At 37.5% G+C, this 17,607-nt stretch overlaps 1 protein-coding gene across 3 annotated transcripts in view; it reads right to left on the bottom strand.

The window, feature by feature from the left end:
* The window catches only part of TSHR (thyroid stimulating hormone receptor), a 157,518-nt gene that overhangs the window by 69,635 nt on the left and 70,276 nt on the right, over window positions 1-17,607 (bottom strand). For 2 of the 3 annotated variants that reach the window (XM_021098307.1, NM_214297.1), the window contains 2 exon segments: window positions 8,304-8,375; window positions 2,558-2,632 (listed from right to left, as the gene is read on the bottom strand). In XM_021098307.1, the coding sequence (XP_020953966.1) occupies window positions 2,558-2,632; window positions 8,304-8,375 (147 nt within the window). 3 annotated transcript variants of the gene reach the window in all.

Raw genomic sequence — 17,607 nt, 5'->3', positions numbered from 1 at the left:
GGTCCATTTAAAAATAGTTTCCAATTCTATTATAAAATTCTGTCTTGCCAATTCAATTTTTTTTTTTTTTTTTTTTTTTTTTTTTGCCATTTTAGGGACACACCCGCACCATATGGAGGTTCCCAGGCCAAGGGTCCAATTAGAGCTGCAGCCACCGGCCTACGCCACAGCCACAATAACGCAGGATCCAAGCTGTTTGCGACCTACACCACAGCTCATGGCAATGCCAGATCCTTAACCCACTGAGCAAGGCCAGGGATCCAACCGCCATCCTTGTGGCTGCCAGTCAAGTTTGCTAACCACTGAGCCACGATGGGAACTCCAATTTTTGAATGCATTAATTATAGTTATTTTAAAGTCTGTGTCTACTAACTCCAAAATTTAAATCTCCTATGGATCATTTTCTATTTTCTTCTCTTGATTTTTGAGATAAATTCTCTATTTTTTATGCTTGGTTATCTTTTATTGATTCAAAGCTGGGCTTCAGTCTTTGTTAGGACTGATCTATTTCCCATTATCCCATACTTCTAGGATGAAGCTCTTTGGGGGAATCCCGGCTAAAGTCCTTAGGTGTTTACTAAGAATCATCTCCTTAATAAGCCTTGAACTTCAGTCTTTATTTCCCTCTCTCTATGAGACTGCATAAACCCCAGTCAGACTCTTAGCCTCTTAGCTGTTGTTTACCATTCAGAAAATACTTCAGGAGGAAAACAATCAAATGTTGTTTTGGGGTTTGCTTCAATCCCCTCAAGTTCTTGCTGCCTTCATAACTCTCAAATACGTTTAAACAGATTTTTTCTCAGCTCCTCTAGCTGTTCTCAGACAGATGGTTGACCTAATAATGTCTGCTAGCTAGCCTATCATAACTGGAGGCAACTTTCTGAGCCTCAGTGTCTTGAAGGCAGCATACTACAGTGCATAGGAAAAGTATATTTGTGTCAGATATTTATGACATAAAAATTCTGGCCCTATCCCTTAGTAACTGTATGACCTAGAATAACATATTTAGTCTCTCTACATTTGTTTTTCTTAAATAAATAATGCAAATGATAATCTCTACTTCAGTGGTTATTTATTAAAGGTTAAATAAATAAAGTACATAAAATGTTCAGCATAATGTCTAGACCCTACTAAGTATTTATAGATGATAGGTATTTTTGTTTCTTCACCAAGAAAGGAGAGTTAGAGAGTTCCCATTGTGGCTCAGTGGGTTAAAAACCCAACTAATATCCATGAGGCTGCAGGTTTGATCCCTGGCCTTGATCAGTGGGTTAAAGTATCTGGCATTGCTGCAAGCTGTGCTATAGGTCACAGATGTGGCTTGGATCTGGCGTTGCTGTGGCTGTGGGATAGGCCAGCAGCTGCAGCTCCAATTTGACCACTAGCCTGGGAACTTCATATACCGCAGGTATGGCACTAAAAAAGAAAAAAAAAAAAAAAAAACCACGGGAAAGAAGGACGGAAGGAAGAAAGAAAGAAAGAAAGTAAGAAAGAAGGAAGAAAGAGGACTTAATATTTCATAATACATGGCTGCTTAAAAAAATGTAGTGTTATTATTTATATAAAACTTTTTATAGATTGTAAATGAAAACAGAATAATTATGAAGTATATTGACTGATTTTTATGTGGTAGGCATTGTGCTAAATGCATGATGTCATTCAATATTTATAATAAGCACATTAAGTTGGAACTCTTATAACTATTATTTTATAAATGAGGTAACCGAGGTTAGGAAAGATTACATAATTTGTCCAAAGTTAGATAATGAGATTGCCAAGTCCTAACCACTAGACCACCAGGGGACATCAAAGCTAGATAATGGTAAGCAAAGAAACCAGGGTTTTAAACCCAGCTCTGACCAACTCCAAAGCCAGAGCTCTTAACTCTACTCCTCTTCTAGTCTCAGAAGGCTATATTTCTCTTTAATGATTGAGGGAAAATGTTACTTTTTGAAAAACTAGCACAGGCCCTAAAATCCAGTAGGTAGTTAGTAAATATTTATTGACTCACTGACATCATACCAATAAAATCTGCTGACACGGTAGTACAGAAAGAAATGACAATTCAAGAAGAGGACTTCTAAGTTGGTTTTTAACTTCTAACCATGGGCGTGACAATTTGGATGAATTTAACATGAACTGAGAGGGAGAACAAGATAAGAATTTAAGGAGTTCCCATTATGGCTCAGAGGTAACAAATCTGACTACTGTCCATGAGGATGTGGGTTGGATCCGTGGCCTTAGTGAGTTAAGGATCCAGCATAGCTTGAGCTATGGTATAGATCACAGATGTGTCTGGGATTCCACGTGCTGTGGCTGTGTTTTAAGCCAGCAGCTGCAGCTCTGATTAGACCCCCTAGCCTGGGAACTTCCACATGCCATAGGTGTAGCCCTAAAAGAAAGCAATAAATAAATAAAATAAAATAAAGAATTTAATCATAAACAAATTCTGACCCATGTTCTAGAAACCAGCTATTATTACCATCTGGAGCCCCAAAAATTATCAATCAAGAATGGCTGTGGCTTGGATCTGTGCTTTACTTTTCATTGTACTTACATGTGAGTCATTTTGCTCAAATTGTAGAAGGACTGTGATTCCAGCTGCTGTAGAGTTGCATCTATTGACAGGTAGCTGAACATCACAAAAACATAAGACAAAGCAGAAAGTTAGTAGGGTTATGAACTCCTAATGTACTATTAATTTTGATGTAATTTCTTTGTTACGGGGCTTCCCAGATCATGCAACATGCACAACCCTCACGGTTTCTCCATAATTATGTTAAAAGTATTGACTACTTCTTTTCAGACCCTGTGATATCTAAAAGTTCCTCCACTACATTAGTCCTATGCATCCTAAAAGAAACCTGAAGGATGATACTTCCTTTAGAAGCTTTCCTCAAATTTCCTGAATAGATCAATCAAATTCCCCATAGCATATTCCTCATGGCATCATGAACTTCTCCTTCTGCTAATTATCACAGTGAAACTTTGCAACTGCTTGGATGATATTGGATTTATGTTGTCTCATTAGACTGCCAGTTCTCTGAAATGGAGAACTGTTTCTGGTGAACACTGAATTTTGAATACCTTTCATACTGCTTGGCATGTAGTAGACTTCCAATAAATACGTGTTAAATGAATGAATAGGTGAGTTACTCGAAATAGCAGAAAATGAAAGACATGAGAAAAGAATACATGAATGAAGAAGAGGCATTTTTAAAGGAGTACCTAATAGCATGAGATGAGCGATGCAGTTGTAAAGAAGATGAAGAGAAAGCCACAGTTCTCCAGTGGACCGTTCCATGGAGTGGTAAATATATATTCTCTCAGGACTTCATTTCTTGATTTTATGAGGTTGAAAATTCAAGGTTTGTTTTGAACTTTGTAAGTGAAAGGTAACACAAAAGTTTTAAGTACTAAAAAGGAGAAAAGAGGAACTTGGCTAAATTACAACTTAGTGAGAATTCATAAGGGGTAATGTTTCAAATTGTCCCCTTAAATTCCATCTTGTAATAAGGAGGACCAATGCAGCCAAATTCAATGACTTCTTTTTACTGAGAGGCATTTCTATAACATTAGATTAATGATTAACAGACGGGGTCCACCTGTAGCCATAGCAGAGCTTCTCAACCCTGGCCATACAACTGAACTCTCTGGGAGGCTTTTAAAACATAAGATGTCCAAGGATACTTAATCAAGAGTATATGTGGAATGGGGCAAGCACTTTTATTTTTAAAAGGCTTCCCAGATGATTCTAATGTGCAGGCAGAGTTAAGAACTAATGGCCTATAGTCTGAATTGAATATGCCAGCAAAATATTTTCATTAATAAAATGTTTATAAGAGGAGTGCTGACTGTTCCACTTGCATTTTTATCTTGGGTATTGTGGGTGTTCTAGAGGTTCTGTGATTTCTGTTTTGAATTATCTCTGAACAATTATCCTTTGATTTACCAGGCCTCTCAAGCCACTGCCACTTGTGGATAACATTACGTAAATTATTTTGAGCCAAATAGCATATCTAACATAGAGGAAACAATGGAAGATGTTGAAAAGAATTAATTTATTGTGTAGAGATTGTGGGGATTTATAATGGATGAAGCTGAGCCATCTGAAGGACAAGATTAATTCCAAAAGCTGCACACTTGATTTCCTAACTTTGCATCATATCCATTGCTCTAAGTTTTCTCCTGTATTTCTCAGTTTAGGAGGTACAAAGCTTTCTTAAGGCTTTGGTGGGATAGTTACTCAGCACATGTCATAATAGCTGAAGTTCCAATTTCTCTAGCTGAATGATACTTCCTTAGAGGGATCTTATAGCTTAGTTGTGAAGACATCATGTAGGAACCATTTATTCAGTGGGATAAAAGCAATGATTCCCTGCTTGGTTATCCAATTTTTATAATCAGGAAAAATCAGATCCCACCTCTTCCTCGAATTTCTTTTTAAAAAGAAGACATGTAAATCTTATGTAATCACTAGAATAATCATATCATTTATCATCCAAAATAAGATATTTTTGTGAGTTAAAACAGGGTGCTATTAATAATTGTGCCAGAATGATAGGTGAGAATTTGTACTGTCCCAGGCAAACCCACCTGGTAAACTGTCTCTAGCTCCCTAGGTATGCCAGCTCTTTAACTATTATTCATATGTGTGTGCTTTCATTCAACAAATATCTATTGACCATTTACTGTATGTCAGTAAATGGGCATTAACCAACCAGACCCATTTCCTAGCTTCAAAGAATTCACAGTAGTGGGAGAAACAGACATGTAAATAGGATTAACATGTAGTGTAATAAATTCTCTTATTACATTCAGGGCACTCTTAACTCAGGATGGAGAATATAGGCAGAGTCTCCCTGGAGGGCCCCTCATCAGGACCTTCAAATCTGCCCAGATACCCTTAATATCTCAGTCAACCCTCCTTCTTTTATTGCCTATCATTTTATTTCAAACCTTCTTAAATTTCTAATTCTGCCAGCTCTACCTTAATATTAGTAGATAATCTTTTAATAATTTGTAGAAAAGACTGAAACCTTAACATGAGCATTCCTTGAATTCCCTTCAAATAAGCCTATTAATCCACTTGCACCTGCCCAATCTCTTACTACTACTACTTTCTTGTTATAGCATAAAAGGTGCCTATCTTCCTATAGAAGGTCAATCTCTCTATTTGGACCCCATTCCCTCCAGTGTCCTTAGGGAGCTCATGCTCTTTTTTTTTTTTTTTTTTTTTTTTTTTTTTTTTGTCTTTTTATGGCCACACCTGCAGCATATGGAAGTTCCCAGTTAAGGGACTAATCAGAGCTGCAGCTGCCAGCCTACACCACAGCCACAGCCATGCAGGATCAGAGCCACATCTGCAACCTATACCACAGCTCATGGATCCTTAACCCACTGAGTGAGGCCAGGAATCGAACCCATGTCCTCATGGATACTGGTCGGGTTCATTACCACTGAGCCACAACAGGAACTCCAGGGATCTCATGCTCTTAAAATTGTTCTTTCTTCAGTTTTTTTTTAGCCTCTTCCTTTCTAGGGATGCCTTTCCTGATAGTTACTTCTACGTGACTCTCAAGCCTCAATCTCTACCCAAATCTCTCCTGAGTGCCCTTACATGCCCAGAATTTCCAGTTCTCCTTCTTTACTTTGATTTTTCCTTTTTACCATATCCATATTCCCTCCTGAATTAATATTTATTTATTTGTTATATTTTTGGTCTCTTGTGTGTTTCTTTTCGTTCAAATGTAGAGTCCACAGAAACATGGGTCTTTGTCCATTTGTTCCCGGAGCTCTTGGAACAATGATTGATATATACTAGGGACTGAATAAATATTTCTTGCATGAATGAGTGAAAAAATTATATCTCCATGTCTACTAGACATAGATGCTTGAGGCCTCGAGGGCACCGCAAATGCTGTGTGCCTCAAATTGAATTCCTAATGTACGTCCTGCCCCTTCCCAGCAGATGCACAGAAAACTTCTTTCCCTTGGCAAGTGGGCTCATCAACCACACAGGTGTCCTAGTCAGAAACTGCAGTGAAATTCTCCATCTCCCTCTACCTCCAAATTAACTAACTTTTCAGTTTGTCAGTTTTCCCTTATTTCTCAAACCTGGCCACTTTTTCTTTATTCCCACTCAGTCATCACCATTCAATTTGCCATCCCTTCCCCTGGGGCACTGCATCAATCTCCCCAGTATCTTCCGGTCTCCAGTCTTACTCTATTCTCACCCCTTCTCCACAGCACAGCCAGGAACTCTTTCTAAAACATCTCATATATCACCTCCCTGCTAATAATCATTCAGTTACTTGGTCCTTATGAAAAATTTCAAACTGCTTCAAACGATTCACCAGGCCCTGTACTCCTTACCTCCCAGTTTTATTTTTCTCTACTCTTCCCATTCCCAGCCTAAGCTCCAGCCTCAACAAACTTATTTTTAATTTCACTGACAGCCCAGTCTTTTCTGCCTAAAACAATCTTTCCATCTTTTGGTTTTGGGCCAGATAATGCAGATTGCAAATTAGGCACCGTTCCCTCCAGGAAACCTGACCACAACCCTTATCTAAGTAACAGACCTCTCATATGAGTTCCCATGGCAACCTAGAACTGACACTATTATAGCACTTATCACTATCTTAGGAAGGAAACCAAAGCTGCCATGAGTATTGTCCACTGTTTATGTGCCACACCTAGCAAAGTGCCAGACACAAAGAAGGGCTCAATAAATATTTGTTGAATGAACAAATGAATATAGCCAAGTAGAGATACCAAATAGGCAACTGTATGAGGGAGACCAGGGAAAAGAAAGGGCTATAGCAGATTTTGAGGCTTTTAGCTTATAGGCCACTAAGTGGTGGGACTGTTAAAAGAAAGAGTAGAGAGAAAATAGTTTAGGAGGAGGGGGATGAGTTTATTTTTGTTTATTTTTTATAATTTTTATTTTTTCCATTATAGCTGGTTTACAGTGTTCTGTCAATTTTCTACTGTACAGCAAGGTGACCCAGTTACATACATGTGTACATTCTTTTTTCTCACATTGTCATGGATGAGTTTATTTTGGATATGCTGTTTCAAGTGCCTGTAGGACCCGAAGGTGTGACACGAAGTGGAAGGAAGTATGTAATACAGGCCGGAATTGTTGGAAGAACTTAGGGCTACAGATACTCCTTTAGGAAGTGGTGTACTATGAAAGAGAAGAGCCAGTGGGATGGGAGAGGAGAATATAAAGGAACTAGGACAAAATAAGGAACCGAATGATATTAAGGAATTCAATGACATGAAATAGAAGTTAGGAAAGAGAGGAGAAAGAGTAGCCAGGGTAAGATGTTAGAAAGAGGGAGGAGAGGGCAACATCAAGGGAACAGAGGAGGCAAGAATGAAAAAGGATGGGCTAGTAGGAAAAAAAAAACTGCAGAGATGTTCAGCTGGGATGCTTTCTCAGTCTCAGCAGCACTGGCATTTTGGACTAGATAATTCTTTGTTGTGGGAGGGTGACCTGTGTCTGGTAGGATCTTTAACCGATCCTTCACCTCTATCCCTTAGATGTCAATAGCATTTCTCTCTCTAGTTGTGACAACCAAAAACATTAAATGCCCCTGAAATAACACAATAGATACTCAGTAAATGGGCACAAAATGCATACATTTAGCCAGAAATCACACAGGCTGCTCCTGGTGGTATTGTCATTGGTGTGTCTGAATTATCTGTGTTGCTCGTCAGACTCAGCTAAGTGAAATAAAGACCTGGTTCATTTGATACACATTCGCTCTTGTCAATGCAACACGGAATCCCTTTTACCTCCCCATTCTTGAGTGTAGCAATTTGGTTTTCTATGATTTAGAATTATTTTTAATTTTTTTAAGTGAGAATTCTGACATTTTTGGCTACATTTATGACATAATATAAACATTTGTACCCGTCGTGAAAAGAGAATCAAGAATTGGTAACTAGGATAGATTAGAGATAGATAGATAAATCTGTTTACTGGAGAAATTCCTGATTAAGGTTTTGCTCCATCTTAAAGTATATTAAAATATCTCGAGAATTATTAAATTCTTAAGGTTAAAGGAATTTAAATTTACTTCAGGTTTAAAAATCATTTAGGAATTATGGGTGAAGATGTAGCAAAACCAAATAAAACATCTTGTACATAAACTTCATACGTATTGGAAATATAGATGTCATTGACTTGTTCAAGTGAAATATGTAATAATTTTTCTTGATAGAGAACATTTAAAAACTAAAATGTTACAATTTAAAGCTTATATTAAAAAAGCTTATATTAAAAAATGACTTACATCCTGGAAATATTGGGCAGATTTGAAAATGCACGACTGGGGATGGTTTTCAGATGAGTCTCTATAAACTTTCTATGAAAATAATAGTTACACAATTAGAGTTTAAATCATCAGACTTTTCTAGTAATCCATCTTAATTATACAGAACACATTATTAGAAGCATGACAGTCCTTACAATATGTATTTTACTATATATAATCAACAAAAATAATATTCAATGTAAAGCAAACCATTTCCCCCCCACAAACAAGAATTGAGAGTAAGATTCAAATGCAGAAAATAAATGTTCAAACTGAAGTAGCAGTAGACTGGGATGCCTTATATAACATCATATTCAATTTGTTAGACGTGTAACATAATATATTCATAAATCTATTCGATTACTGAATGCATTGTCAGAGGAAATATTTTGAAATACCACCAGAGTATGTTAAGAATGTATTGAGGATTAAATGCACTGTGTATAACTTAAAGATTAAAACAGTAGTATGATTATAACCCTCCCCCCCCCAACTTTGATCTTATCATCAACTTGCTGCAGTTTGGAAATACATAATTGACAATGAGTTAATTCTTCTCAGGATCATGATATCTTTGTTGCATATGCAACCTAAAGGTTGTGGCTTTTCTTCCAGTTTGCCTTTTTTTTTTTTTCCAGATATTTCTCAGAAGGCTAATTTTCCTCATGTAATGAGACATCTTTATGCATTCCAGTCTGCCTCTCTACCTAGATGCTCAATTTTTTACTTCCTTTCTTTGTTATAGCAGCTCTTGAATAGAATTCTGTATGGATAAAGTTGTACCTACTGTCCTAACTCACTATGCAAAAAGCCGTTGCCTCACCATGCTTATCATCTTCTCCAGGGGTCTGTTTTTGCCTTTCAAACGTTAGTAATTATACATTGTGCATTTACTACCTTTTAAATTCCACACATAAGTGAAATCATATGGGATTTGTCTCTCACTCTCTGACTTATTTCACTTAGCATAATACATTCAGGGTCCATCCATGCTGTTGCAAATGGCAAGACTGCCTTGTTTTTAAAGGGTGAATGGTATTCCATTGCGGTGTATATATACTACAGCTTCATTATCCATTCACCCACTGCCAGTGCTTAGACTGCTTCCATATCTTGGCTGTTGTAAATAATGCTGTAATAAACATAGGAGTGCACATACCTTTTAGAGTTAGTATTTCTGTTTCCTTTCAATAAATATCAGAAGTACAATTGCTAGATTGTATGGTAGTTTTTTTGTTTTTTTATTTTTTTGTCTTTTTAGGGTCACACCCATGGCATATGGAAGTTCCCACACTAGGGTTCAAATTGGAGCTGCAGTTGCCAGCCCACGCCACAGCAATGTGGGATCTGAGCCATATCTGTAACCTACGCCAAAGCTCATGGCAATGCCAGATCCTTAATCCCCTGATTGAGGCCAGGTATTGAACCCGTGTCCTCATGGATACTAGTCAGGTATGTTTTCTGCTGAGCCAAAAGGGGAACTCTGAATATCCACACATAACTTTATAGTTGGTTCCACATCCCCAGATTTAAGCAACCAGTGTTGGATTATGTAGTATTGTAGTATCTGCAATAGAAGAAAATCTACATATGAATGGACCCATGCAGCTGTTCTCTTTGATACCAGAGCGATGATATGTTCATGGTAGTCAAAGAATGAACTCTGAGAACACACAGGCAGCAAGCAAGCAAAGTCTTTATTAAAGGAAGGCAAATAGCTCCCAGGGCTGCTGGGAAGGGGGAGAAAAGCCCCCTTTCTCTATTGTCCTATAGGGGTTTTTACTCCTTAAAGATGGGGGGGGTACCAACGTGGGGTCCAGAAAGATGTGGTTTTCTCCTATTGGGCCTTGTTCGATTGCCTATATCAGTCCTTGTCCAATAGGATCTTAGAGGTGAAAACGTCCTGCAAGTCTCATAGTTTCTTTGCCCTTTTCTTCCCATAAACTGAGTCACAGGGGATTAGGGATTACTGTCCATCTGGTATAGGTACACTCCCTATAGTAAACAAGGCCCATGGGGATGTTAATCAATGGCCATATCAAAGAAGGCATCGAAGCCACAAATGTTAATCAATGGCCATATCAAAGAAGGCATGGAAGCCCATGCTCCTACACTGACTACCTGAGTTAATATTCTGCCTCACTTTTACCCAGTACATCAGGTCTATCAAGAAATATATCTGTAACTTGGAGTTCCTGTCATGGCGCAGTGGAAATGAATCCAACTAGGAACCATGAGGTTTCAGGTTTGATCCCTGGCCTTGCTTGGTGGGTTAAGGATCCGGTGTTACAGTGAGCTGTGGTGTAGGTTGCAGATGCAGCTCGGATCCCCATTTGCTGTGGCTGTGGTGTAGGCTGGCAGCTGTAGCTCTGACTGGACCCCTAGCCTGGGAACCTCCATATGCCATGGGTGTAGCCCTAAAAAACAAAAAAACAAAAAAAAAAAAAAAAGAAAGAAAGAAAAGAAATATATCTGTAACTTGCCTAATCAAAGCCTCATCAGGGCCAAATTAATTTATAAAAAGACCCATTAACTTGGAGGCAGAATGAGGTGATGTGAATGACAAAAGATTGTTAGCTCTTTGCAACCACTGGTGATTCAATGTAAAGTGCAATGTGCCTTAATGTAATTCCAGAAATTGAGTCCTTAAATTACCTGCATTTCCTCACAGGTCTCCCACTTACATTTCCATAACTGGATTGATTAAAAGCCTATTAGTACAGATCCAAGATTCTGAAGTTAAAAAGAAATGAGAATAACAACTTGTTTGGCTAAAATCTCCCAAATAATTGGGCCATGCCAAAGGAAGACAAAGGATAAGATATACACCTGTTGGGTATCACCTGAAGAGACAGAGTTTCTTTTCTTCCCCCCAGAGTATAGATTTTTTTTAGTATTTTACTTAAACAGATACACACGAATCAGATATACAGATAAATATTATTTTTCAAAGCACTCATGTTGTCACCCTGGGAAAATAAACCCAATTTCTAAGAATGTTGCTATTTCCCAAAAATACTTTTGGAACTGACCTCTGACCTCTCCAGTTACAAGTTTATAAGGAAACTAGACTCATTAGGCTCATACCTTAATTTTGATTAAAAACAGCATACCTTAGTATGAAAATAGTGCCATAAGTCAATAAAATTGATGAACATTGCTTCCCTCAAATGGAAATATATAAGGACAGATAATTCTCAAAATATATAAGGACAGGTAATTCTCAAAAGACAAGTATAAATGACCAATAAACATAGGACAAGATGTTCAACCAAATATGGTCAAAGAATGCAAATTAAAATCACAAGAAAACACTTTTCATCTATCAGACGGACAAATATTTTTAAAGATTGGCAACATCCTGGAATAGCAAGGGTGGGGGTAAGGAATACTTTCATGAATTACTGGTGATAGTGTAACTTGGTACAATTTTTCTGGAAGGCAGTTAACAATACATCTCAAAATATTATCTAGGCATATCCCTGATCCGGATACCACACTTTTAAGAGTTTACTCCAAGAAAATAATTCTTATTCTACAAATTCTTTTTCTAAGAAGAGCATATGGCCAAGTGTACAAACAGCTAGCAACTAGGATGAGAGTTTCTTAAGCTTACTTTAGAGCATGTCCTAAGGCATAGATCAGGAGGCCATACTTATCTAAGACTGTACACACTGCTTGTTGGTAATGTGGACCTGATTTGTAACTTTCACCAGCTAAAAATATTTGGCTTTATTCTGTCTTCAAAAGTAAAGAACCTATATTTAGTTTAAAGAAAATTAGACTAACCGTGGTTCCTATAACGTTTGACTTGGAACAGAGCTAGCTTCTAAATGCAATTTAATCGCCTTTGGGTTAAAAGTTCAAATAATGTTCATATCGTTTCCCAATACACGATTTGCTGAAATTTGTAATATATGTCCCCTGGATTCTCTCTCACACATAAACACATACACACTCTAAGTCAGCACAAAGATCTTTTTCCTAATATTGAGTTAGCTGGAGTTGATGGAGTTCAGGACACACTCTCCCAAAACACGTTGTGTTGGCGTGTTGAATATTTTAAGCTGGAGGAATTTGAGAAGCAGCAGGTGTAGGAAGGATTCTTTGACCTCCCCCACCACCCACCCTTTACCCTCTGAAGCAAGTTATAAGACCCTCACATGAGTGGTGCCCTCCCTAAACCCAGAGGAAAGGAGCAGCCTTTTCTCCGAAGACAGAGGGATGCTGATAGGATTCTGAATGAACAGACCTTGCTGTTTTCCCTGGCTTACTATTCTTAGCTCATACCCTTTTTATTTCCTCCCACATTCTCCCACCACTTTCCACTCTTCATTAAACCTAACAGAAAAATGCTCAGGTTTAATCACTTCTTCAAGTCTTCATTTCTTCACAAAGGCTCACAGATCATGAAAAACTTGCATTATACATGTGTAGCCTTTCCTCTTGCGACTCTGTATTTGGTTACAGAGCCCTAGCTGAGAATCTAGAGGGGTAGAAGGAAAAGATTTTTTTCCTTACCTACACAGCAGAATGTGTTTTTAAAGACAACGATGTTTGAAATGCTAACATTTTGCTTGATTCCACAAACAAGTTGCTCATTTCAGCCAGATTTCTCATCAAAGAAAGACATTTACATGAACAGACCAATAAGGATTATGTTTCTCAGAACAGCTGTCTTACTAAAGAAGATAAAATGTGATAAAATATGCACAAGAAGTCCTAAGCAAAAGTGAATGGGAAGAATGGCAGTGACCTAGCCTAAGATGAAAATAAATTATCTACTTATTGGATGAACTTAGTTAGTATCATGGTGATTATAATGCAGCCCGAGAAGAAAGACTGGTGTCAGTAAAGCTGAATGAATGAATTATCAGAATGGCAACTGATCATATCAATGACCAAATTGAATTCAGCAGCTTGTATCTTTTACCTGGATATAGTCATACTAATATATACATAATCTGGAAAAATAAAGTCATTAATGAGTTAAAAATATGTTTTTTACTTTTCATATAAATTCTCTTAGTTGCCACTCTCAAATTCACCACGCCTAGCTTTTAAAATGTTATTAGCCTGATTAACGTTAGGAAAACATTTAGGAAGAGTTTTCCCTCAAAACATCTATTTCCCTTCTAATAATGAGCATGACATCTAGCTAATTAAATAGTGAAAATTCCATGTTTATTTAAAGAGCCTCTGTTCCATTTTCCCCAATAGTTTTACTACAAGATGAGGATCTTGGAGATGAAGTTATGGTGATACACGGATGCCTTGCTGACCCCAGATACGTGAGCATTACCCCTTAAGGAGGTTTGGTGGTAGTTTTGTTAGGCAGTAATTTCATAATTAGAGCTAATCGATATGTTTATCATCAAGTTACTTCTCTTTTTTGTCCCCTAATCTAGAGACATGCAGCTGGATGGTCTATATTTTCAAACGCAGAACTTTATTCACAGAATCTTGTGACATTGTGATCACTGCTTTAAAAGCAAATGGAAGAGAAAAAAAGCACATGATTGTAATGATTTAGCCAAAATAGTTTATTTTACTTTCAGAATACATTTTGAATATTTGCAAAAAAGAAAAATGCATGTTTAAGAATATATTCTGACAAAAGCACTGGAAAAGCTTCAAGGTGTTGTGCTATTGTCCAAAGAATTAGCATCAAAATATATTTACTTTCTATGAAAATATAGCAGGTACTTAAGAGACAGGTGTTGTCTTTTTTTTTTTTGTCTTTGATTGTTCAAAATAAGAAGGCAATGATTATTCTCTATAAAATATAATTTTAAAAAATCAGAGGAGTTTCCACTATGATGCAGTGGGTTAAGAATCTGACTGCAGCAGCTTGGGTCACTGCGGAGATACAGATTTGATTCCTGGCCCAATGTGATAGGTTACGGATCTGGTGTTGCCGCAGGTACAGCCATAAAAACAAACAAACAAACCCCAAAACTTCAGAACACTTACTTTATACAAATAGTATCAGTACTTACTATTTATTTATTTTTAAAATTTATTTATTTATTTTTTTATGGCCAGTCTGGCAGCATATGGAAGTTCATGGGCCAGGGGTCAAATTGGAGCTGCAGCTGCACCCCACACCACAGCCACAGCCACACCAGAACCAAGCTGCATCTGTGACCTACATCACAGCTTGTGGCAATGCTAGGTCCTTAACCCACTGAATGAGGCCAAGTTTTGAACCCACATCCTCACAGAGACAGCTAGGTCCTTAACCCACTGCACCTCAATTGGAACTCCAGAACTTCCTATTTATGACTAAGGAATCACATGTAATTCATTGGGAAAAAAGAATTTACAGCTATAGTTTCGTATCCTAAGTGGGGTATGTCCATTTAATAGTTAACGAGTTGGCTTTAAGATATGGAAACTCTAAGAGAGAATAAATATTTAAGCTCATGATGTAATTTAATTTATTTTTCTAAGACTTATTTAACCAAGAATGATCAGTGAGAATATGACTTAGAGTCAAATGTTTCCTTTGAGCTTTCCTGAGGCAAGGTTTATATTTCTCAAATACCTGCATTGGAAGCTATAATGCAGAAATAGAAATGCATGTGAAATGCCACTGATTGACTTGCAGATTTTGCCCAATAGGATCCAGTTTTAAGTACGGTCTTTTGTGTTCTCACAGTAACATGGGGGAAGGAAATGTGGTTAATGCTACTAAAGAGAGCAGACAGTTCGCTGTGTTTCAACAAGAACAGTTTGTGCAATTAATTTTTTCACGGTAATCTTGCGTGATAGTAGGCTCATTTCACTGAAATTTTATCAACCTGTAAATCCAATCAGCATTTCAACAGCTTGTGTTTTACAAGATTTCTGGAATCATACACACGTAGTTTGCGTGTAGGTATGTACATGTGGGGGCAGGTTTTAATTAATCAATGCTGCAGGTTTTCCACTACAGCCCTTACTTGAAATGTGAAGTATGAGCAAATGAGCCAGGCTGAGTCTCCTGAGTTGAGGATCCCTGCTGATCTTTGCCATGACTAAGCGGTGAGGTTCAGAAATACCAAACTTCCCACTGGTGTGTCCCATTCTTATCTTTTGGTAATCAGGCTAGGAATATTTTGTGATTCTGTACCAAGCTTGTTTGTTTAATATAGTCACCTGCATTTTAAGGACTCCTTTTTACTTTTTATTTTAAAAAATTATTTTAGGAGAAAGAGTATCTTTTGTTCAGAATTACATTAATTCTATTTTTAACAGCTTTGTGCAAGTATGATTGATACACAAAAGAACTACACATATTTAATGTATACAGGTTTTTTTGTTGTTTTTTTTTGTTTTTTGTTTTTTTTGTCTTTTTGCTATTTCTTTGGGCCGCTCCTGCGGCATATGGAGGTTCCCAGGCTAGGGGTCGAATCGGAGCTGTAGCCACTGGCCTACGCCAGAGCCACAGCAATGCAGGATCCGAGCCGCATCTGCAACCTACACCACAGCTCACGGCAACGCCAGATCGTTAACCCACTGAGCAAGGGCAGGGACCGAACCCGCAACCTCATGGTTCCTAGTCGGAATCGTTAACCACTGCGCCCCAACAGGAACTCCAATGTATACAGTTTGATGAGTTTAGACATATGCACCCTCATGGGTTTCATGCCCCCATGAAACCACAACAAGAAAGATAATATATCTATCACCTCCAAAAATTTCCTTATGTCCCTTTTTTGGTTTGTTTTTTCTTTGTTTTTGTGTGTAGTAAGAACACTTAACACGGCTCTACCTGCTTAAAGAAATTTTTAGTCAGCAATACATTACTGTTAACTAACTGTAGGCACTATTTGTAGAGTAGATCTCCAAGGGCTCCTTTTGATTAAATACCTGTGTCCATCAATCACCCGATATTTCATTGAGATATGCCAATGTGTAACACTGAAGGAACCAACATGACCATAAAAAGTACTGGAAAGTACAGGTAGTAGAAAAAGAGGGGATTGGTGCAAATAATTCAGATACTTATATATTGTGAAATTGTGGATTATAAACTGGACAATAATAATATGACATTTATAATTTCCCTGTTGCTTTTACTTTGCTGAGAAGAACTTCTCATTGGTGGATTTGTTTTATTAGTATGAAAAAAAATTTTTCTTAAACTCTGGTGAATTGTGAGAGAGTACAGCAAGCACAGGGATTAAAGTCAGGGATGGAGGAAAAAGGATCTTGCAGTCCAACATCTGGGACGCTTTACATATAAACTGTACTTTTAAGTATATAAAAAATATTAATCTGTACTATGTTGTATTTTCTGTTTTTGGTGGTAGGGTGGGATTTTAGTCAGTGTTGTTGCTAAATTACTTATAAATAATACAAAAATACCAGGTAATGCCCATAACACAAGGTGTGAAACTGCAATACTCAGACTCTGAAGGCAACTATGAGTCACTCTTATGTGACAAACAGTCTCTGTTTGAGCTTTAGTTTTTGTGAGCTGAGACTGAGAAACCCAAGCTATGGGCTGACAGGTCTGACTTACAGAAATTGTCCAGCCTATATCATCTGGGAGAGCATTTTCTACTCACAACACTTGGTTTAGGTCTCCAGATTTCAATATATTTATTTAATTTACTTTTATTTTATTACTTGGGATACTTTTTATATTATTTTTTTCACAAATATAATTTATATCCAATAAGATGCACAAATCTTAAATATCTCCTCATACACTTAAAGGTATGCAAGTATGTCAATGAAAAAATTAATCACTAGTCTAAGAAAGAAATAGAAAATTTTATTTGAGCCAATCTGAGGGTTATAACCCAGGAGACAGTCTCTCAGAGATCTCTGAGAACTGCTCCAATGAGGTAAAGAGGGAGGCTAATATATATGGGACTTTGGTGAAGGGGGTACATGCAATTGAGCACATATCTCAGTATAGAGTTGTTCAAGTGCAAGGAACAGACATCTTAGTTAATAGTTTTAGTACTTTTCTAAGTGTGGGAAGATGCAAGAATATGGGTTCAGAAAATTTTTCTCCTAAAAATATCTATCTGAAAGTCTGTTCTCCCAGTTCTCCTCGAGGACAGAGTGCCTCATCCTGAGCTTTGCTCTGAATTCCTTTCAACAGCACTGTATGTGAGCGACTGCTGTGGCTATGATTTATTCTTGTAGAACTGGATGGAGGGCAACATTCTTTATTTTACAATCCCTTCCCTTTCAGACTTAATTGCAACCAAGGTTTGAGAGGCATTTCATGACCAGTTTGTCCCATGGTGCTAGGAATGCTTATTCCCAGGTCAGGTAAGGGTTT

Source organism: Sus scrofa, chromosome 7, assembly GCF_000003025.6.
Source record: "Sus scrofa isolate TJ Tabasco breed Duroc chromosome 7, Sscrofa11.1, whole genome shotgun sequence".
Classification (NCBI taxonomy): Eukaryota; Metazoa; Chordata; class Mammalia; order Artiodactyla; family Suidae; genus Sus; species Sus scrofa.
Note: the sequence above shows the minus strand (reverse complement) of the source record. Positions and strands in the feature narration are given on the sequence as shown.